Source organism: Mchenga conophoros, linkage group LG14 (assembly GCF_057382185.1).
Source record: "Mchenga conophoros isolate Kocher_MC1m ecotype Shallow Benthic linkage group LG14, M_conophoros_male_GT1.1, whole genome shotgun sequence".
Lineage (NCBI taxonomy): Eukaryota > Metazoa > Chordata > Actinopteri > Cichliformes > Cichlidae > Mchenga > Mchenga conophoros.
Genome location: NC_140539.1, coordinates 6,525,378 through 6,547,956, shown reverse-complemented (window position 1 = coordinate 6,547,956; position 22,579 = coordinate 6,525,378). Strand labels below are relative to the sequence as shown.

General features: G+C 39.7%; 1 protein-coding gene across 1 annotated transcript in view; it reads right to left on the bottom strand.

Moving 5' to 3' along the window:
* Positions 1-1,749: 1,749 nt before the first annotated feature.
* Positions 1,750-22,579, bottom strand: part of lrrc75a (leucine rich repeat containing 75A) — an 83,376-nt gene continuing 62,546 nt past the window's right edge. The window contains exons 4-5 of the mRNA XM_085244932.1: positions 9,278-9,551; positions 1,750-8,712 (exon numbers count right to left, since the gene is read on the bottom strand). Of these exons, the coding sequence (XP_085101058.1) occupies positions 8,107-8,712; positions 9,278-9,551 (880 nt within the window). The 3' untranslated portion in view covers positions 1,750-8,106. The remainder of the gene's footprint in view (positions 8,713-9,277; positions 9,552-22,579) is intronic.

Here is a 22,579-nt window from a genome sequence, read left to right as displayed (position 1 = left end):
AAACATCCCCTAATGCCTAAAGGGGGATGTTGGGGTGGTAGAGGAGCTGGAACAGAAGGCAGTTTCAAATGTGAGGTAGATGTCCTCACATTTAGTGGTGATGCAAAAAAAAGTTCAACTTGTTCTCAGCTGTCCACAAAACATAGTTCAAACAGCCTTTTGGGTTGGATGTTTGAGTCTTAACAGGCTGCAGATGGACAACAGATCCCACTTATGCCACCAGTATAATTCTGGCCTCTTAGGACATGGACACAGGACCTCTGATTGGTGGTGTCACTTAGTGTCTGATGCCTGGACACATGGGAAATTATCTCCACTATCAGCCAAAAAGATATGAAATACAAAATAGGCATTGTTTTTCAAAAGAATTGATTGGCAAAGCAAATGTCTCTTCAACTTTTATATAATGTTATAATTTAAAGCTACAGTACATTACTGTGCAAAAGCTCTTGAGCCACCTCTTCCCGTTTCTTTGTGTTTTGTGAAGAAAATGGGAAATGAGTACAAAGACTGATTGAAATGTGCAGACATAAATAAAAAAATACAGCATATAAGTCAAAATCAGTCTGTACAATTATAACAAGCTTGAAAGTCAATGTTTGGTATGATTCAACACAGTCTGAACTCTCTAAGGCCGATTTCTTGTCGGCCTTTAAGTAGACTTCAGGAACAATTCTCCAGGCTTCTTGAAGGACATTCAAAGCTCTTCTTTGGATGCTGGATGCCTTTTGTTCTGGTCTATGTTAAGATGATCCCACACTGCTTCAGCAATGTTTTGCCACTTCTCCTTATGTCTTCCACTTGTAAGGTTTCCTCATATTTTTAAGGTCACACTGCACAACACACCGAGATACACCAAGTCTTTTGGAAATCTCCACGTTAGTGCAAAAATACTATTTCATGCCTGTCAAACTGAGTTATTATTTTGGCTTTTTTCATTGGGTCAACTAAAGAAATTAGAGCAAATAAGGTGTAGACACTGCACTAGTTCATTCCTAGAGACAGGTGCTTTCTTTATGCATGACTTACAGGTCAGTGTTAAGTGGTTTAAAGAACAAAACACATTCCTCTGAGAATGGTAAGTTTCAAGGACTGGACTGAAAATGGGTGAAAAAGCAGTCAATGTCCAAAGAAAAATCTGAAAGACCACCAGAAAACCTGGAGAACTATTGCTCAAGACCACTTTTAAAATGTTATAAATCTGTTCCCTTTTGCTATCTTTTGCTCCTTGGAAGCAAAACGCTAGCTTTGTTAAAACAATTTCAGGATGCTGACACAAATGGATTTTATTATAGTGTCATTTATTACCTTTTAATCCACCACAGTGCACTTGCTAACCCTAACCCAGACATATGATAGAATACATTTGTTTACAACTGCACCATGCTGTGTTTTTGGATCATTATAGATGCATATCAAATGAGTTATTAGAACATGTATTTTGTGAATTTATTAATATGCAAGTATAAATTCATCTGTCAGGGGAAAAGCCATGACCATTTAGTAAAGACTTGGCTGTTAATGACTTGATAACAAGAAAGAGTTTATAACAAGCCCATTGTTTTTCCTGTTGTTCTGCTGGCACATCATTTGATGACTGTTTATAATATAAATCACTTTAAGAAGCACAGATAACAGTTATCCACATGTTAATATGCTATAGTATTATAGCGTCAGATGTATGTATGATGTGTCCTACAAATATTTGCTGTAGCTAACACATGAACACATGAGGAAAACACAAACGTAAGAGTAAGGCAGGGTTTTTCCCTTCAGAGAATTTATTGATAAGATCCATGGCAAAACAGCAGACAATCAGGTTTTACAATTTCGTCTTAAATTTGAATGAAATGAATGAGTTTTCCTTTAAAAGGATCACCGTGATAAAGTGGCATGAAAACAAAGAAACTTTGGGACAAATGGAACATGGAGAATATCATAGAGGTATATGCTATAGACAGAAAAACTGATACTGAGGAAAGAATCATAAACGATTCAAGGCTACAGACACCCATACCTTCAAATTCAAATTTCCATGTTTCTTTTTACAACTCACAATAAAGCAGCAAGAGTCCTTGGACAAGACGTACGCATGGACTTCACATCGTCTTGTCACTGGAAACATTTATAGCTCCACAAGCTGAAAACCACAGTTTGCATCAAAAGGACAGGTCATTCTGCACGTGGCAATGAGTAGATAGTTGTACAGAGCAAGGGGAAGGACAAATCGCAGAACTATAGACATATGGCCACAATTTCAACCAGTTTGCTTACTCAGGGCTGAAGAAAGTAAAGCTGAACAATATGAGAGTTTCTGACAAGCAAGTTTGAAGAATCTTTACATATGTATATATTCAAATACTTCAAATGAGCATATCAGCTTAATTTGATTTCCCTTTGCTTTGATTTCCCATGACCTCAACATAAAAGCAGACAAAATGATGTACATATCTCTCTCCTGCAGTCAGTCAAAGACATGTTTCAGCCAATGTAAATTCGCAAGCTTCAGCAAGACTCTTACCCCAAGAATGGAGTCCAAACCACGAGTGGTACACAAAGCCAGTGGATGCTTTACATACCACAAACTGAACTCACTGTACAACAATCAATATTTGACACTCTATACAGAGAATTGCTAAAAATAAGTTCAATGTGGCTCTCAAGGACGGACTTCAACAGTGTGAGTTCAGTGTCACATGCTTTACATCTGCCTCTGTTTAAAGGGTTCGTATTAACGCGCTGTTGGTTAAAGTGGTTTTACAGGGACAATGGAATACTAGCTCCTTGTAAAGATGCATTAAAGGGATGCTTCTCTTTGTAATTAGATTCCACTGATTTACCACTGAATTTTTACAGCCTATGTTGTATTAATGTAGTAAAAGGGAGCAGCTAGCAGCTTGTGTGACATGTTGGTTACCTATAAGTATCATGTTATTACTGCTGAACACACTATGGTATGAGGTAAATTGCTAAATGGCTGAATTTGCTTATTTCAATGCTTTTCATTAGTTTCTTGTCTTACAGTAAAAGCTCCTGGTGAGTATTAAAGGGAAGATGCACTTGTTTTATACACTTATATCTGTGTACAGGTCTTGGGGCTTTTATTTGGCTTCAGTAATAAAGGCCATAGACCTCTATATAAAAGATGGACATGGTCACCGGTGACTTCACCCACTGGTTTCCACACTCTGCATTTTAAAACCTCAACATTTGCATTTTGGCTCTAGCTGTGCCACATTTTTAGAGCCAGGAATGACGAGCGGGTGGCGGTTTAGTTATGAGTTAAGTTATCAGCAATGGTAGCTAACATAATAGGCAAACTGCATTTGTGTCTTGGATGTCACTCTTTGCGCCACACAGCAACTCAATAACTTCCAGAAAAGACATTAACAGCACAAACATGGTAAAGAGGTCCAATTCAGGAAGTGGAATTAGGTAAAGTGATGATTAGCAGGAAGCTATCAACTATAGTACATTTAGCAGCCACCAACTTTAAGCCTTAGTCAGATCCAAATGAGTATCTGTACAGACCAAAATGTTTCCATACCAGGCTATAAACATGGTTAATTCTGAGGTAAAGTTTAACATGGGGGGCAGTGGGATTTATTTATGTTTAGAACCAGTGGTCACTCCAGGAAATGTGGTAAATGCGGTTTTTGGCTTCTATTTTCAACCGCTAAGGTTTGCATATGTGTCCTCAGGTGATGCCCCTCGAGTCGCCACCTGTTAGGTCTGAAGGCTAAAGATTTAAAAATAAGAAATACTAGGGGTGCAGAATCAGAGGGAATGAGCTTCTAAAGACTACATTAGCCTCTTTTTTGTCTCTAATAAGACACCTAAATCTTTTATTGTTGAAACTGCTGTTGATTCAGTTCTGATTTGATTCTGTTTTTTTCCAGAAGGAAGCTGCACAGGTCATATCAAGCCTTCATATTGAGTTGGACACAGTTTCAGGTGTCAGTGGGGTATTCTCTAAATGCTATCCATTTGGCGAAATTTGGCACTGCTTTTTTTTTTTTCATCTGTATCAGTATTAATTAATCTGCTAAAACATTTTGGATGAGAAAAAGTATCATTTACTCTTACGTTAGAATCACCTGAACCTGCAGCTATTTTAGCGCTGCGATAAAACAGCAATAAAATGGAGTCAGTCTGTTATCAGATTGAGACTGAATGGGGTCAAGTTGGCAATTACATGCAATCTGTTTGTGATAATACAGCAAAAAACGGTGATAGATTAGTGAAAATGTCAATTCTGTTGCTGTTTACATACACAGACCTTCACCTTAAACAGAAATTCACATTAGCTTCAGAGTTCAGCCAGTACCTCACAGGTTTGAACCAGAAATTCAGAAACAGATCGAGATGCAGTTGCTGCAGGACAGCAGTTCAACCACAGTAATATCTGGTTACTAGTTGGCAACCAGCTGAGTCAAGTCCCTTATTGCAACAAAATGCATTACACATGAGTTTCACTCATTGGTCCAGAGTGACTCAGATCGTAATCTTGTAATGTGTTCTCTTCCTGTATTTAAAAAATAGATGTCTATTTGCAACCAGTCTGAATTGGACTTTGATTACTTGGAGACAGGTTGCCTCCCATCAGGCAACCTGTGCAGTCGCCCTATGATCGAAAGCATTTACCCAGATGTTGAGGATGTTGTGTGCTTAGTCTCTGGGAGACCAGCTGATGATCAAAGTAACTTGCAGCTGGTCACCGAATGCAAAAAGATTTCATACAATCACTAAATGACCAGTGTGACTAAGCCATAACATCCTGGGTCTTGGTGTAGCTACTCAGTTCATTTTTCTGAGATAACAATAGAAGATCTAAACAACAAGGTGGGACCTTTGTGCTCACATCAGAACTGTGCCTGAGATGACCATACAAGGGGTATCCACTCTAATACACATACAGAACCAAGAGTAGAAAAATTGATCTAAAACTGAGTGTTTAAAGCAGTGTGAAATGTGAGCTGTAAATATCTGTAAATATGAGTAAATCCCTTTCCAAAAACTTAGAATATCATGGAAAAGTTTATTTATTTCCATAATTCCATTCAAAACGTTAAACTTTCATAGATTATAGATTCAGGGCCCACAACTTAAACAATTTCAAGTACTTAGTTGTTTATTTGTACATAATTTGGGCTTCCAGCTCATGAAATCCATGAAAACATGATTTCAAAAAATTAGAATACTATGAAGACATCAGCCCAAATTTACAAACGTACAAATAAACAACTAAGTACTTGAAATGGTTTAAGTTGCAGGATCTGAATCTATAATCCTGAAAGCTTAACGTTTTGAATGGAATTATGGAAATAAATAAACTTTTCCATGATATTCTAAGTTTTTGGAAAGGGTCTGCATACTCTGACCTCATCTTTAAAACTTGTATGTAGGCAATAGGGACACTAGGGAAAAACAATTAGGTCTACATTAAGGCCTCACGCCCTTAGAGGGACAGGCTTCAAAGGTTATTAGTTTGGAAACTGGGATCAGGCCCTTTCCTTTCATGCTTTACTGTCCACATGCTTTCTGTTCATCAGAGCTTCAGCACAGTCTCATAACAACATCAGTGTTAGCCTCTCTCACTTCTCAAAGCCTTTCAATTGAACAACTCTACAAATAATAATTAAAAAAAAGAATTACAATAGAGTTTTTTTTGTGACTAGCGCAGCCAGTTCTATATCTTTGGCAGGGTTTCTGTTATTATGCAGACCCCTGCTGTTAGCTAGTGATTCAAGATAGCTCTGTAATGCATCCAGCTGTGTTTATGCTAATTTATGATGATGTTGCAAAGCAGTACATCACAAAAAGCCTTCATTTGCTATGATACACACATAAACAGCTCCAAAGGTGAGCGTATTAGCACCTAGGGCCACGGTCTGAGAGAAAAAAAAAGTTTGCAATTTTGACTGTTTTAAGGTGACATTTACTTTGCTCCAGTGTAATATTCCTTACCTGGACAGACTCTGTCTTCAGTGATCAGACAGTCATTAAACTGGGTCAGCTCTTCCTTCAAGAGTTATTCACAAACATGAATACTGCTACTGCAAACCCCTTAAAATATACAAATTCTTGAATTCAGTGATAGTACTTGTGAAGTAGCTAACCTACAATCTAAAAAATCTGTCAGATAAAAATGATTAGTTTATATATATATATATATATATGTACAGTACAGTACATATATATATGTACTGTACATCTAAAAATACAGTTTATTAAAGCTTTGCAGGGATTATAAGTGACACATGGAGAGAATGCACAAGCCAGGTGAGAGCTACATACTGTATAAGGATATTGTGTTGTAACCCAGCGTACAGCATAGCAGCGACCTATATACAAACACAGCACTGTAAGCGTGTGATGCACTCTAGTGTACAGCGCCGCAGTGTGAAGCATGACCTGGATTATGAGGAAAAAGGCTACTAAATATTTCAGCACTTGGCTTTGGGACGCATGGCAATGAGGTTAACACTTCTATCCACTGCAGGGGACAAAGGGATAAGATGAGCCAGTAGTTAATTTAACCTAATTTATTATAGTTTTGAGGTTTTCTTACATTAGATTAAGTTTACTCTACTTCATCCTGCATACCAAGAGTTATGCATTTAGCTATTACTTCTGAAATAACAATCATAAAGATGCAGGTAATGGATCAAATCCTCAGTTTAGTAGAGTTTTGATCATTATATCGGTTATGCTGTGTTTAGAGTTTGATTGGTGTAGATATGTGTTAATTAAACCAGTGATTTTATAACTATCTGTATGGGGCACAGGAATATTTTATCTTAAACAGAGTTGTTGTTTGTTTGTTTTTTTACTATATTTTTGACTATATTGGTGTTTTATGTTAAATGTTGTTAACTTTTAATGCAAAAGTTGATATTGTACAGTTGAGGCCAACAGATCTGGGTTTGTTTTCATTTGCTTCATTTTTTATTTAGTTTATTTTTCATGTTTCTTTGATACAGTGAAGAACCATTATAAAGATTTAATATGTTTCAAAAACTTAATAAATTTGTTGTGCCACCTCCAAAACTTTTTGTCATGACAGTGAAAATGAAAAACAATGAAAATACCCTCAAAGCAACAAAGCTTTCATCCAATTTAAGCTTTTCCTTAAGAGGGATAGCGGAGTATCTTCATCTTTTAGCACTATAGACAAAAAAAGCTGTAATGTCTATTTAATAACCGGGAGTTGAGATCTAATTCTAAATAATTACACGTAGGGTTAGAAGAATGGTTTGTTACTATTTTCTCAGATGGATCATCATCTGTTTTAAGCTCAACTTCCCACATTTTGAGATGAAATATCTTGTTGTTTAGTTGAGTTAGCTACGTCTGATAAGTTTTCAGGCGAGATATAATTTCCTGAAGTTATTACTCCTCTTAGCTAAAGGTTGACTCAAGTAAAAGCTGGCTCATCGTTACCCATTCTCCCTTGCATAGCCTTGGAAACAGGAGCTTCTTCTTCCAGAGTCACTCATTGCTCTAGCTATTATCAGGGTGGTTTTTTAGCTTACTAATTTCACCTTCATCAAATTTCACATCACATTTCTTAAGCAGCAACTGGATTCTACAAAGGAGATCTTCCGATCCATCAGGCTGGCCTTTGACCCACGTGGGCCTTTTACACAGTTCCACTTGTAGTTTTTGGCAAAAACATTTCCTTATAAAGGCCCTGATTACTTTTTCTTTTAACCAGGAATGGGACGTGTTACAGGCACATGTAGGTATTACTGGGATTACAAGGAGGAAGGACCTGAATATAGATTAACATTCTATACATGAAAGCCTCGTCCAATATAATTTATCAGTCTATACTATGCAATAGCATCTGTGGTCTATTAGTACTTTAAACAACAGACAGCTAAGGTAAAACACACTTCCTGCTGGGGATTGGCTTGAGTTTCAGTTCAGCAGCCACTTCGTCATCGTCTGAAGCTGTGATTGGTCACAAATCAGATCAGGGGAGGGACATCGAGTGGCACATTTATGCAGCACTGCAGCATTTTTAGCCACAGAATTCTCTCGCCCCCTTCCATGTAGAAGTAGACACAGGAAGTAAAACATAAACCGAGTAGTGGGGACCGATCAGGTAAAGTGTTCTGATTGGTCGGTAAACTCGTCTTCCTTGACTCTCATTGGCTCCACTGCCCCAGATGAGTGTTGCGACTGGCTCGAACAGCTCTGTGTGTCATCCTCGTACTCTGCCATCACTGCCCTTGTCCTCCTCCTTGGGCGCTCCTCTCTCCTCTGCACCACCCTCTCCTTCTTCTCCTCCTCCTCCTCATCCCCTCCCCTCTTTCTCCTCCTCGCCCCTCCTTTCCTGTGCTCCCCTACTGTCCACATGCTCTCCTCCTCATCCTCCTTCCCTTGTACCTCCCTGTCAAAGTCCAGCAGCTCTTCCATCATCTCCTCTATCTCCATCTCTCCATCCAGCTCTTCCTCTACTTCCGAACGGAGCTCGCCCATGCTCTCAGTCCGGTTGGTGTCGTCTGTTTCCTCCTCTTCCCCAAGACCCCGTAGCCTTTCAGGGGGGTCGCTGGCCTGGCTCTCTCCAAACTCCTGGATGGTGGGCAGGTTGCCTTGCTTGGGACAGCGCTTCCTCAGGCTGACCAGGAAGGGCTGCGGCAGGGAGAAAATATCCACATTGTTGCCCAGGTCAATCCATGTCACGCTTGGAAAACTGCCCGGATCCTGAGGAAAACAATATTCCCATGTTGCAGTATAAGCACTATGTTCAATAGGTATTTTCAATATAAATGCAACAAATCAAGCTAAAATCCTCAAATTGGTCAGTCTGTTAGTATAAATTTCAAAGAAAGAAACAAATAAAAACTAACATCAGATTAGATCACAGAAAATATTTTTTGATTTGTCACTTTCTCTCAGATATTATTTACCCATGTTTTGAAGAAAGAAAAACCAAGCTGCTCTAGCTAAGTGATAAAAAGCCTTAGTTGTTAAGGTGGAAACCTGGAATCATTCAGGAACTACTGGAAGACTGATTTCAGCACTGAACACTAGTGAAAAATACTTTGCAAAAAGGATTATTAGTGACTTGAATTTTATATTGTAGCGCTATCAAAGGCTCAAAACTAAATTTATTTTGGTTTAAGCAACAGTTTCCACTTTTCTGGAGTTTCCTTTGTCAAATAGAAGTATATAGTAAGCAGCTTCAGACACTCCTAACATCTGAGGGATCTGAGTATATAAAATAGTAAAAGCACTGTATGAAAACATTGATATCTGACTTTCTGACCTTCAGGGCATCTGTCAGCTCCTTCAGAATCGCTCTGGTCAGCCTGTTTCCGTTCAGTGCCAGAGTCTCCAGGTGTGGGAGAGAGGCCAGTGTGGGGAGCAGCAGGAGGAAAGCCTCGTCTGTGAGCTCAGTGAAGCCCAGCTCCAGGCTGATCAGAGTAGACGCGTAGCGCTGCAGGTGCGCACACAGACGCTCCATGTCCCGAGCTGTCAGAGGGATGCCGGAAAGATCCAATGCCCCGCTGGATGGAGGGGCTGACAGCACTGCCTTCAGACTGGAGACAGACAGAAAATGATGCTCTGTGTCAGTTATGAACTCCAAAAACGTTGGATGCTTTGCAAAATGTAAACAATGAAATGATTAATTAATGATTTGCAAATCTCATGAGTCCATATTTTATTCACAATAGGGCACAGAAAACATTTAGAATGTTTACACTGAAACATTTACAAATAATTGCATTTTGAGGTAAATTTCACACAGCACGTCCAGTGTCTCTAAATAGGGGTCGTGTCTGAGTACTCTTACTCTGTAAATAATTCACTTTCTGACCATTTATCCACAAATAATTGTTATTGTGTAGCATTATATCAGCCGACTCCATTAGTCATAGAAGTGCTGCAGCTTCACAATTTTTACAACAGAATGGCAACGTGTGAATAAAAAAAAGGCAAAAGTGGATAAATCTTTCTTTCCTCATTTCCAAACTCAGTGACTCACATCGTCTGTGGCTGTGCAAGTACTGACTGAGATTCCACTTTTTCCACTTATAAACTCTTTCTGCCTGATTTAAAGTCTGTCCAGCTCACTGTGTGGAACTCATTGGATTTAAATGTAAAGTAACATAAGGCCAGAACTATCAGTGACACTAATAAGTCCTTGTGCAGTCCCTGGCAGAGAAAACTGTATTTAATATTCAGTCATGATAAGTCGTATCACGGCTACTTAATGAGATCCAACCATCCAAAGATCTCTGCCAACCACCATCCAACTCACACTTGTCTGTCTCAGACGTCTGAAATAAGCTTCAAAACTAGAAAACAATATGGCCACACTGCATAAGGTCAAGTACATTGGAAGCTAATGGAAACTACAAAAAGAGCAGGCTGGGGTTAAAGGGATATCTGGGGGCACACAAGCAGAGAGACAGACACACTGAAGGGATTTAAGGCTTAAGAAACTGAAGTGCGCTGAATTAAAAAAATTGCAATTGAGCATCAAATCACCCAAACCTTTATACTCTCCAACTGCACGGATGCAGCTAAAAATAAACCCAGCGGGTTGCCTGGTCGAGAATTACATAATGAACGGAGCACAAAGAATTCATCTGGGGTCGGGTGAAAAGGAAGAAGAATACTAATCAGAAGTTTCATTTTGCCATCTTGCAAGTGAAAACAAGCCGTCAGCCAGCACCAATTATTGCTTGCAAATAACACACACATTGTTGTGACGTTCTGGGACACACACAAAGGAGGATATTTAATTGAGGATTAACCCACTGGAGGTAAATCTGCTTCTACCAGCCACTATGGTGGTGCCACTGCCAAAACTTTGTGCCACGAGCGTTTACATCGATGGAACATGAGACCTTCAGCTCTGAGCAGCACAAAGTTTTCTGAGAAACAAGTAGCTGTGAGATATAATTGTTATCATCAACAGCTGAGTATGCTTATCTACTCACATACCAGAGGGACATGAGAGGCATCAAAAGCAGAGCAGCCTAAAGCAAAGCAGTGGGTCAAATTTAGACCTCCAAAAATGTTTTCCTCACTATCCCATACATTCCAGAAAGTCTTCTGTCGCCAGAATGTATTTTTAGTTTGATTTGTGTGGGGGAGGGGAACCTGCTGTCTGTCTCTGGTATTGGAGTGATGTGTTCATCCGTCTTTGTCACAGTGATGGTGGGGTCAGCAGAACCAGCATCCTATCGCTGGGGTTTTTTTCTGGGGGTCTTGCTCTAAAAAGGTCATATCTGTCACATATACAACCCGAGGCCAATGAAGGCCATACACATATAGCAAGAAACAGCTCTTTTAATTAGCATCAGTATGCTATGCCATGATTTTCCATGTTGTCCCTTTATGTCAGGGGTGTCCCACCAAAGACTCCAATCTGACCCACTGAGCAAGTTTGGAAAATGTACAGACTTTTAACAATTTACTCATAAGTTTTACATCACAATAAAGACTGTAAAAAAGTAATAGATAAACAATAAATGACATTCCTGGTTTTTTTACTCTGTGGGTTCAAGTAAAAAAATGGAAAAAAAGAAGAAGAAATACTATACATTTTCCAATTTACAATTACAGGGCATTCATATCTTCATTTTACACATTTATTTCTTACACTTTAAGCTCTAAGAGTCTAAATCACAGCTATTAAATGTGTAGTTAGACTTCTTTTCACTAACAGAAAGGGGAGTTTCACTTATCCAGCCCACTTATGGCCAAAGTATGCGGCCCATGAAGTAAAATGAGTTTGACATCCTTGCTTTTGTACAGTGTTAGTATAGTGTATTTAAGTGCCTCTTGATGGGTTTGTGCTTCTCCCGTTTAGTTTTGTTTGCTTCTCTTGAATATCCACCTTCTGCCTCCATGTCCCTGAAACTCTGGTTTTTCAAACTCTGGATGTGAGGTGTATTTCTGTTTAGCTGTCCAAGAGATGTTCCAGTGACTGTGAGAGTTTTTGTCTATCTGTCATGGCCCGGAGTCTGACTCCGTGTTTATGTTTAAATTTATTAATATTCTGTGGTTTTGTTTATTTTGAGTTGTTTGCGATTATCCCTAGTATTTTGTGTCCTCTGTGCTCTCCTGTTCCACATTTCAAGTTCATATGTTCTGTCTCCCCAGTCTGTGTTAAGTTTGCGTGTTTAGAGTTTTGTCTGTGTTTCCTGTTTTATTTTGAAGGTCCGTTTCTCTTGTCAGTGTTTCTAGTTTCGCTTCCCCTTGTCTCATTATGTCCAATTAATCCCACCAAAACTACAGTGAGGTTTTGTTTCCTCATGTCTTTGTACATTCAGTCGAAACCGTTTGAGTGAACTGCAAGTCACGTTTCTTTTTAAATTTACATTATACAGCCTACGTTTTAGTCCTGACCTTCTTGGATATTTGTATTAGGGGACTGAAAATATTTTCAGCCCTGATTCATACAGTTAAAACTAAAAAATCCTGTTCTAAAGATGCTGAATGTCTAAAGCAGCTTATATTTAAGTTTAACAAGCCAGAACTTGAGAATTTGGGGCTTTTTTTTTTTGTTAAAAATTTATACTATCACTTCTCCAGCCTTGCACAGGTCTACAGGGTTTGTCACTTGGAATATTCTCACCTCACAAGGAATGTAGAGCAAAGACAGTAAGATCCTTGTAAAGGGAACTAGAATCAATCAGATCCTTCAGGTGGATGCTGGCGTGAGTGACATGCTGAAAGCAGCAGCAAGAAGCAGCACCGCATTCAAGTGAGCGATGTGGAAGCGGCTATGCAGCAAAACAAGCAGATCACTGATAGTTCACATACACCGACATGACTGAACACTGGATATGTGTTGCGGTGAGACCAGTATGTCATGTGAGCAGAGCTGCCCGTAAAATCCTTTCATCAAGCATCCATTAAATTACAACTTTACAGACTTTTGGACAAATTCCAATGAAAATGCAAACAGACTTGCAGCACGCTGTGTTCTCCAATCGACAGTGTGCAGCTGCAATTTCAGCCTCTGGCCTCAATGTGACAGACGGCATGTTAACAGCCTGGATAGCTCTCGTCTGGTTTCTGCCCCTTTCACATCCTTTATCTCTATTTGTAATGGATATGCCTTTCTGGGATGGGATTTGATGAATTCCCCGAAGAAGTATGCAGCCTGACATCTTAAGGGATCTTAGCATGTCAGTGCAATTTCTTTCCTCAGTTACTAAGAAAATTGTAGGATTGTACAACACTTTAGCGATGTAGCAAACTAAATGTAGAAAAAGGTTGTTTTAGCAGCAGCTAAATCCTGACACAGAAGCCCAGCCACTGGAGTCTGTTTAAATCAAGCCACCATATTCTGGTATGCGTATTAATCCACTGCTGCAAATAGTCCCTAACATTGATGCTGGTATTTGTGTGAGTAACCTTTGCTAAAACCTACAGGAGCAGTTTTAGAAAATGGCAGTCTTAATAAGTTATATAATCACCAATCAAATGTGAATTAGTGATATTAAAGATTCAATAATGTTGGCGACATCACAGTGAGGTGCAAAGTTTCACTCAGATTTCCACTTGCACAGAAACCGCTCATTATACTGATACCGACTGCTGGCATGGGTGGAGAGTTGGACCGAAATAGATCCCTGAGGTGTTCCCTAAGGATCAATTTTTTTGATCTGATGACACATGACCTCTGAGGCTGCTGTCTGACGAATTTCAAATATCAGAATCTTTTACTGCTAAACCAGGATCAAAACTGAAACCGGCCTTAAAACTGTCAAAGTTTCATATTTTTATGCAGTGCTCCATCAGCTGCAGCTCCAACGGCAAATGCAGGTCCATGTCATAGTCCAGCACTGGTTTCATGGTGTTTCGGACTCCGTAACACTCTGGGTCTAGGATGAACTGAGCAGAGGTTTCTCGGCTCTTGGGTAGAGATGGACCGATCCGATATTACGTATCGGTATCGGTCCGATACTGACCTAAATTACTGGATCGGATATCGGAGAAAAATAAAAAATGTAATCCGATCCATTAAATATCACGAAAGCACCTCACAAAACTTGCAACACGCCGTAACTCGCCTCAGAACGTCGGAGCAGTATGCATCACGTGATAGAGCAGCTGTGGCATGCGGGACCTGTCGGTGGTCTGGATAGCATTTGGAGCTTCGCTAGCAACCTGGCATTTCATCTCCGACAAAGTTATCCCCGAGAGAAGTAAAGCAAGTGTGTAAGTCCATCTCTGAATGTTTGTAAAGCATTCCCACGTTAAGCTTAACGAGCGACTGCCTCTCGCTCTCCGGCTGCTACTTCAATCGTGAAACTGCTAATGATCAGCTGATCGGCTTTTCTGTCGTGAGTCTCTCTTGTTTGTTTTTGGTCCACTTTGCGCCAGAAAGAGCAAACCAGCGGCTGAACAACAGCAGCACGTTTAAGCTTGATAAGCTGTTGTTAGAATTTATTTAATATTACTTTCTACACCAGGATCTTTTTCTACGTAGCTGACGGCTGGTAACTGTGCAGGGGCGGATCTAGCAAAGTTTAGCCAGGGGGGCCGATAGGGCATTAACTGGGAAAAGGGGGCACAAAGACATACTTTTCTTTCTTATTCTCATTTAAAATGTCTAGCTTTTAATAAATAATTATCTGACACCCAAAGTTTTAATTTGATGTAAAATGAATAGAAGTCAATTACTGTATATAGTGACTATTAAGTCTAATATATATACCCTAGTAAGCTATAGTACATTTTCCTTTGGGAAGGTACCATCTGTGCAGTCTGCAATTTTGTTGAAGAAAGATGTTGAATCTATTTAATATTTCTTGAAAAATAATTGATTTCTGTGCATTTTTTTTCACACTGCATCAAATTAAGGTTGATTACGTTGATTAAGCATCATGAGGTGGAGCGTGAGGGGTGGTTCCCTATTTTTTATTTATTTATTTTTGTTGTTGCTGGGAGTTGGAACCCTATTAGTTAGGTTGCTTAATATTTACGCTAAGTACTCTTTAAAATACCAGAATAGGGAGGATGGTGTAGGTCTAAGTTTATTAGATTGATCAGTATTGCTGAACTATGAAATATTTTTTTTGTATACAGGTATAACAGAATAGCTTTAGTGTAGTTGTTGTTTTAAACTTGAGTATGAACTTGCAGACTTGCAAAATGCAGCAAGATATTTTAAAAAACAGTTTTGTTGATTAAAAAACACTATATCGGATTCATATCGGTATCGGCAGATATCCAAATTTATGATATCGGTATCGGTATCGGACATAAAAAAGTGGTATCGTGCCATCTCTACTCTTGGGTGGAGGGCTAGTGTTTCCGCCCTTCAGCCTGACCACCTGCATCTCATCACCGGCCAGCTTCAGCACCCAGTCTCTGCCAGGCTGCTTCTTCAGTGTTTCTCCATGTAATTTCGGTCTCTGCATAAGTGTGCAGGAACCAGCTCTCAAAGGGTCCTTCAGACTGGATGGATTGTTGTAACTGGCTAGCAATGACTTTTAATTGGTCAAAATAAGAGTCAAGTAAATCACTTGAGTATGGTGGTGGTCTTTCTGATGGGAAAAAAAAATGGTAATGCATATGACCAAATGTGGTTTGTACAGCAGTTAATATAACTGGAAGCTTGGCCATTTAAAAAACAAACACACAAAATAACTGTCTTTGGAAAGCGGTTAATGGAAAGGCCTAGGATTGCAGTAGCCTGTATAATGGCGCACGCAAGTACAAATTATTGTATTTTCTCACACCGTTTGTTGACAGTGAGAGAAAAATAGTCCACCTCTAGCTACTTACATATGTACTTTATAATTCCTTACAGGAAACAAACTTAGAAATAATGCAAATAGGGTGGTAAAAACACCGCCAGGCTATTGTGGCCACCCCTCACAATCTGGGTATCAGACTTCCTCCCACATTGGCCCAAGAGGTTTGTGCGGAAACCCAGCTCAACGCAGCAGCCCATTTCCTCCTTTCTAAGTGAAAGTGTGCTAATTAGTTAACACAGCTGGTGCAGCAATGCCCTCAGCTCTCCATTACACGTGGTTTGAAACCGTTGATCTAATTGATAGAGCTCATAATCTCCTCCCATGCTCACTGCTCCACCCCAGCCCAGCTCTGTCTGTGCGGAATGTTTTTCTGCCCTGAACAGGAAACAGACAAACACACACAATTGTAGAAAACATTTATACACTTATCAGCCTGAGGGCTATCTTCAATCATAGCCCTCCGTCTGATGTGTCATCAGCTTGGACAAATGTTTCTGGACTACTTTCCCATGGTTTGCCGCCCTCCCCGGTTTAAAATAATAAATAGAACAGGCAAGCCTTGCAGTGTACCCAAAACAGATAAGATGCTGAGAGAGCTCATGATACATTTGGCTTCAGATCAGAATCCCACGCTTTAGAGAAAAAGACACCCCCCCCCCCGATCAAGCTGAGATCCCCTCTCCCCCAGATGAAAAACAAACAGGAAGATGGTAGGGTAGGTCATTTGAGGCATATAGACCAGAAATGTAGACTTTTGACAGTACTGCTTTGGAAGTATTATATTAGAGGGTCACAGCTACTGTTGTTTTGTTTATCAGAACACCAGTGGAGCACATTACAAAGACCTGTATTAACAAATGTAATTTAAATCATTTAATCTCAAGGTGCTTGTTGATAAAACACCAACAAGGTCATGTTCCTCTATGAACAGAGAGCTGGTGAGTGTGGGAAAGAAGAACTCCTTGTTCACAAGAAGACTCCACCAGCAGAGCCTGGATCAGCCACCCACATGACTGGTTGGGAGTGCGGAAAAAGAGAGCAAAGAAGTGCACAGAAAGTAAAAAGAGCCAAACTTGGACTAGGAAAACACACCTACAGTCTGCTTTGGAAATCTCATTGTGTTTCTTTTCTTTTTCTTTTCTTTCAAAAAGAGTGTACAAAATCTGAATAAAAGTAAAATAAGTAGTAGTTAATAACACTTTTATGGCCCTTGTCATAGTATGTCAGTCACATTGAGATAACAATAAAAGATTACTGTCAGTAATAGAATTATTTGGCTTGAACTTACAATATGATCCTTTAAATATCCTTACTGTAAACACAGTTAGCCAAAAGGTTCTTTCAGCTGCTCCTTTACTCAAAAGGGGTCACCACAGCTGGAAGCACCACGTCTTAATTTGACAGTTTTTACTTTTTTAACAGTCACCCTTCCTGATGCCACTTCTAAGCTTTTTGTCTATTTTTTTGCACCAGTGATCCTTCCCTTGTTGGGCAAATGTGCAAACCCCTACACTATTAAGCTAAGTTTAAATTTCTCTCACAATCATAATATGAAACAATAACATGAAGTCTGACACTGCGGTGGTTCAATGGCTAACACTGTTGCCTAGCAGCAAGAAGCTTTGTATTTAACCTTCCTGTGGTGTGTCCAAACACATGCATGTTAGATTAGCTGGTGGTATGGTACATGGACTGCAGGTCAGAGTCAAGAGTACAGTCACATTACTGAAGTGCATCATTAAGCCCCCCCGTCCATCACTCCTATTGCAGACACCAGCCTTTTCCTCCTTTTCTTAGACTCAGGGCAGCCTGGTCACTACACTGACTCACTACACCTTCTTGTGGTGCAAACCAGTATTACAAAGAAATTACAGTCCAGACATGTTTTAAAATGTAGTTAATATCTCTGCAGCGCATCACATAGATGTTTCTGATATAAATGACAACTTCATGTCAGTTGTTTCTTCACATTATGTTGATAGTTTTAGTTAATTTTAAAAGCTTTAAACTATTTTCATTTACAGTACCTTTAATTCTTCTTATAGCTCTGTGGGGTGCTATTTGCCTTGAACACACTGTCATTCTTGAGTATGAGCTGGATGTGACCCGGTATGGCCTAACTGAATGTGAATATTATAATATGTTATAATCTAATCTATTATCCATGATCATATTTGGAGTTCCCAACGTTCCCATGCTGATAGAGGTTACACAGGTCATCGGACTAATTATAACACTGTATGTTACTCCTTCACTTTTCCCCTGATGTGTGGTCTGTATGGAAAAAAACCCCAAAACAGGGGCCTCATCATTGCCTGAATTTCATATCGCATCTCAGAAAGTGCCAGTTTTGTCCCGGCGCATCTTCAGTACGTCACTGTGGGGCTGCGTTTCACCTCCATCCCTGCACCATCCTCTTCGTGTCTGTCTCATTCTGACTGCATCTCTCGATACGATCTGTCCAGCTACATATATATCTCCGTAAACCCACATCACACACACACACAATCTTCTCTGCATGATCACTTCCGCTGAAAGATCTGAAACCACCCGCTTCTTTCCCAAAAAAGATTCACAAGGTGAAACTAGGTAAAGCTGTGGCATCCTCTTCAGACAGGAAATGTATATAAACCCAGCAGGGGAGGCTGGGATGTATACTATATTAGACAATATAGTATACATATACATATAGTGTGTCTGTCCGCATCACAGATCATTTATCACCCCGTCAGCTGGTGTGTGTGCTCTGTGCTGTGACAGAGAAGGTGACGATCACAAACCCTCTTCGTTGGCTCCTGTGGAATGAGGCATAGAAGTTCTGAGTTCTGCTGTTACCTCACAATCGAGCAGAGAGAACTTTTGTGATATGTTCGTGTGAGACATTTCAAGAGTCGTTACTGACTCCTCTCCAGATGCCTAGATCTCTAGTTGTATCCAATCATTCTCCATCAGGAGCCGCATTTATGCAGAGCCACTTTCCAAGTAATCACTACAGCATTTGATTAGGATGATTTCAGCCAGAGAGAAGTGAGCTGGGGAAGTATGTATTATTAGACAAAACACTAAAACCACCTGATGCTGTGCAGGTCTGCCAAAACAGCTCTGAGCTGCCGCAGGACCCATGGGAGTTTTGCTTTGCAGTGATGTTTAGGTGGGCGCTAGGTGTCAAATCAAAGCCTTCAGTTTTCCAGCAGATCGCTGCGTTTCAGCATGATGATGGGTGTTATTCACATGTCACTGGTGTTAATATTGTGGCCGATCATCAATTTCTCATGAAACAGTGTGATGTCTGTTTTTCCATCTTATTCAGGTGACGCACACACGTATCTCCCTGGTGTATGTGTTCAAGTAGCTGAATCACAAACACCCGGTGACTCATGTAAAGCTCTCAGCTTCCTTGGATTCTTTCACCGATATTCAATGTTATATTTACATTTATATTTTTATGAAGTGAAGTGTCTTTTTTTTAAGTATTCTATGGACCATTTATGAATTAACACAGCAACTAGTAGCTGGAAAAACTGAACCGATATTTTTCACAAGTGTTTGGTCGGTGCTGTTGACCCATCCATCCACCCCAACATCTCTGTTGCTTCGACTTATCAACGTGGTCCTGACATTTATTCCATTCGAAGGCCCTGACACCATGAAACATGTAGCTTTAGACTGTAATAAGGCACTTTATGGGGTATTTGCAGTTTGAAAATTACTTTGAAAGCTGACTTGCAGCATAATCAGAAACTATTTGGAATTTTCTGCTTCATTTTCTTTCATATGTGAATCTGGACGTAATCAGCATGTTGAAACTAAAAATGTTTTCAGTTAAACAGCTGTTCTGTCTACAAAAATCACAAAACCATACCTATTCAATTTTTCAAAAGCAGCAGCTTTTTTAAATTTTAAATTTGTTTTGTGAGCAGCAAAACCACACGATTTATATTTACTCAACTATAAATTCACTGTAATTTACTGAAGCACATTTGCTAATTTCCACATTTATTCCAGTGTGTTTTGGAGTCTAATGATGAAGTCTGCACTCTGGTGAATCAATTTAAAGCCTCAGTTCTTAATTATGTTTTAGATATAATAAAATAAATTCACTATTTACTTATGCTAAATAAATAATTATGATCCAGTCCAATAGGACATCTAATTGAGAAGTTTGGGAAACAGACTGGCAACCAGTCCAGGGTGTTCCCTGCTTCCCACCCACTGTCTCCAAGGATAGCCTCTAGCTACAGTGTGATCTGAGGAAAAGTAGCTTTGAAAATTAGCCAATTATAAACTAAATAGGATTAATTGCCTATCGACACCTATTGGTCACAGGTCCTGTATGCGTTAGAAAATTGCCCTTTGTCTCCAGAGGATAGGTCAGCAGAATGGGCAATAGGCTTGACAGCCAATTTTTCCACATAGCAACTAAACAACAAGCAACTAAAGGGCACCAACAACTGCAAATACATACATGTATGTTTTTGTGGCCTCTCATGGCCAACTGCTGATTACTGCATCTTTAAGTGCCAGATACTCTGAGCTCTAATCAATTTTCACTCTTATAGGAAAAAAAAAGTTTGATATAATCAAAGATCAGAGATATTTTTTTTAGCCTAATAATGTCCAGAACAAACAGTGACTGCAGCAGATAGTTTCCATTCAGTGATGCATCTAGAAAATACACTGAGATCAACTGAAAGCAGCTCTGTACAAAGTGTCTTTATCTGTGCCGAGCAGTGGTGGGGCTCAGTGGGTAATACCATTATTCACACGGCTACAAGAGGTCATTGGTCCACTGCGAATAAATATGAGTCACAACAGATGACAGTGTTGTATCGTGCAGGAGGACAGGGCTGCAGAGGAAAAAAAGCAAAGCCTTAGTCCCGCTTTATCGGATTCCAGTGTACTTAAGTATGCATATTCAGCCATGCCAATGCCTTTATAGTGTGACTGCTGAGGCTTTATGTCACTGTTCAGCTGTCGGCTTTACTTCACAGACACAAACAGCAAAGGTTACATTTGAATTTCCTGGCATCACCACAATGCTTTATCTGACTGGGCTGATCATGTTTCCACCAGTATGTGCTTTGCAGACGAGAGTGGACAGACCCTTTGGCGCTTTTCTTTTCTGAAGCAACAAGAAGGTGCCGGGATGTAAGCGTTTTGGTTCATGACGCCATCTGGCCGCACAAATTCACTGTTTCTTCTGAGCCTTTTGAGAGCACATCATTAAAATGAGCCTGAATCACCTTTTCTCCTGGATCTCCTGCTCTTGCTGCATTGCCATTGGTTGTGTGCTCATCTCCTATATTTTTAGAAATGGGTGCTTCATTGTTTCCTCTTTTCTTTTCCGTGTGCTGCTAGCAGACATTGTAAAAGGCAGATCAGTCTCTGGGTGACCGTGCTGTACAATTTCAGAACCACAGAGGGCAAAGAGAATGATTCATAGGGCGAGTCGGGGGGGAAAAAGATTAGGATTAAAGCGGAGAAAGGAAATAAATCCAAGTGCTTTTGAAGTGCTGAGATTAATTCTGAAACTTCATTATCTCCCGACTGTACGTTATAGCTGGCATTAATATTTCAGTGCTATTCTGATTAACAAATGGACGTTCAGATTCAAAAGATACATTTTTAAAGCATTTTTTTTTCATACCCAAAGCAATCCAGCATACATGCACTAAAGTTTTTTAATAATCCAAATTTGCAATTACCTACTTCTTACAATTAAAGGAAAATGAGACAAAAGGGTTTAGGGGTAACTCCACCTGGTCATTATATTAGTGTGGATATTAAGGCCTTTATTAAGCTGTTACTTTACCTGATTCACTCAGTCTTGTATCTTGTTCCTCAGGATGATTTGCTGTCCAACTATAATAGCAGTCGTTGTCCAGCAGCTCAAATTTTAGAAAAGCAGATTTGAGAAGCACAGCTGAAATAGCATTTTTATGACATTAACAATATAACCACGAATCTTCCTCCACTATTGTTCAATTTTAGGCCAAGACCATAACAAATGCATCCGTATCTAATGAGAATTTGATGGTTTGATCCAGGAGTTGAAGCTGTATCACAACTACTTTCATACATATGTCAGGATGTTAGTGGGACAGTTTGAGCTCTTGATGGCGACTGACCCGGAGCCGCACCTAGCTGTGTGTCTGAGGTTAAACAGAATTATTTTATTATTTTCACATCACTGTATATTCAGTAACTGTGTGTGTTTTGAGCTAGGAGCACACTTGTTACCAAATGCAGTGGTCTGAAAAAAGAAAAAAAAAGGGCTGCAAATTCGCCCAGCAAAATTACGTGGTCGTGTGAATGGCTGCATTAAGAAAAGCTGACTCAGGCCAGATGTGATTCCTTTTTTTTGTGTGTGTGTCTCTCCCATTTGGTTCTTTAGCCATCAGATGTGATTCCTAAATATCACAACACACCTGATATCTGGTCTATAAAGTGTAGACCTGAGCTGGTACAAAAAGACTTACCCTGAGTCAGCGCCCATAAAAGTTGGCCCATAAAAGATCTAGCTGTAGACATTCATATGTATCTGGATAGATAACAGAGCAAGGCCAAAAAGTAAGCCAAAGCTGTGGTCATCCCTGAAGAATGAATACAACTCAAAAGTTCTTACACTGTATAAACACACTTAAGGCTTTAGCTACCTTAGCTTTTCTAAGTGAGTTAACCTGAAGTTAAACATTTCAAACTTGACTCACTAAATATGAGAAAAGACAGCATAAAAAATAGACTTGAAAAGTGAAGCTAATGTGGAAAGGCTTTACGCCTGCATACTTAATGGTCATCTTGATCTTCTATAGTCCGTTCCATAAATCAGTTTATGGCTCAGT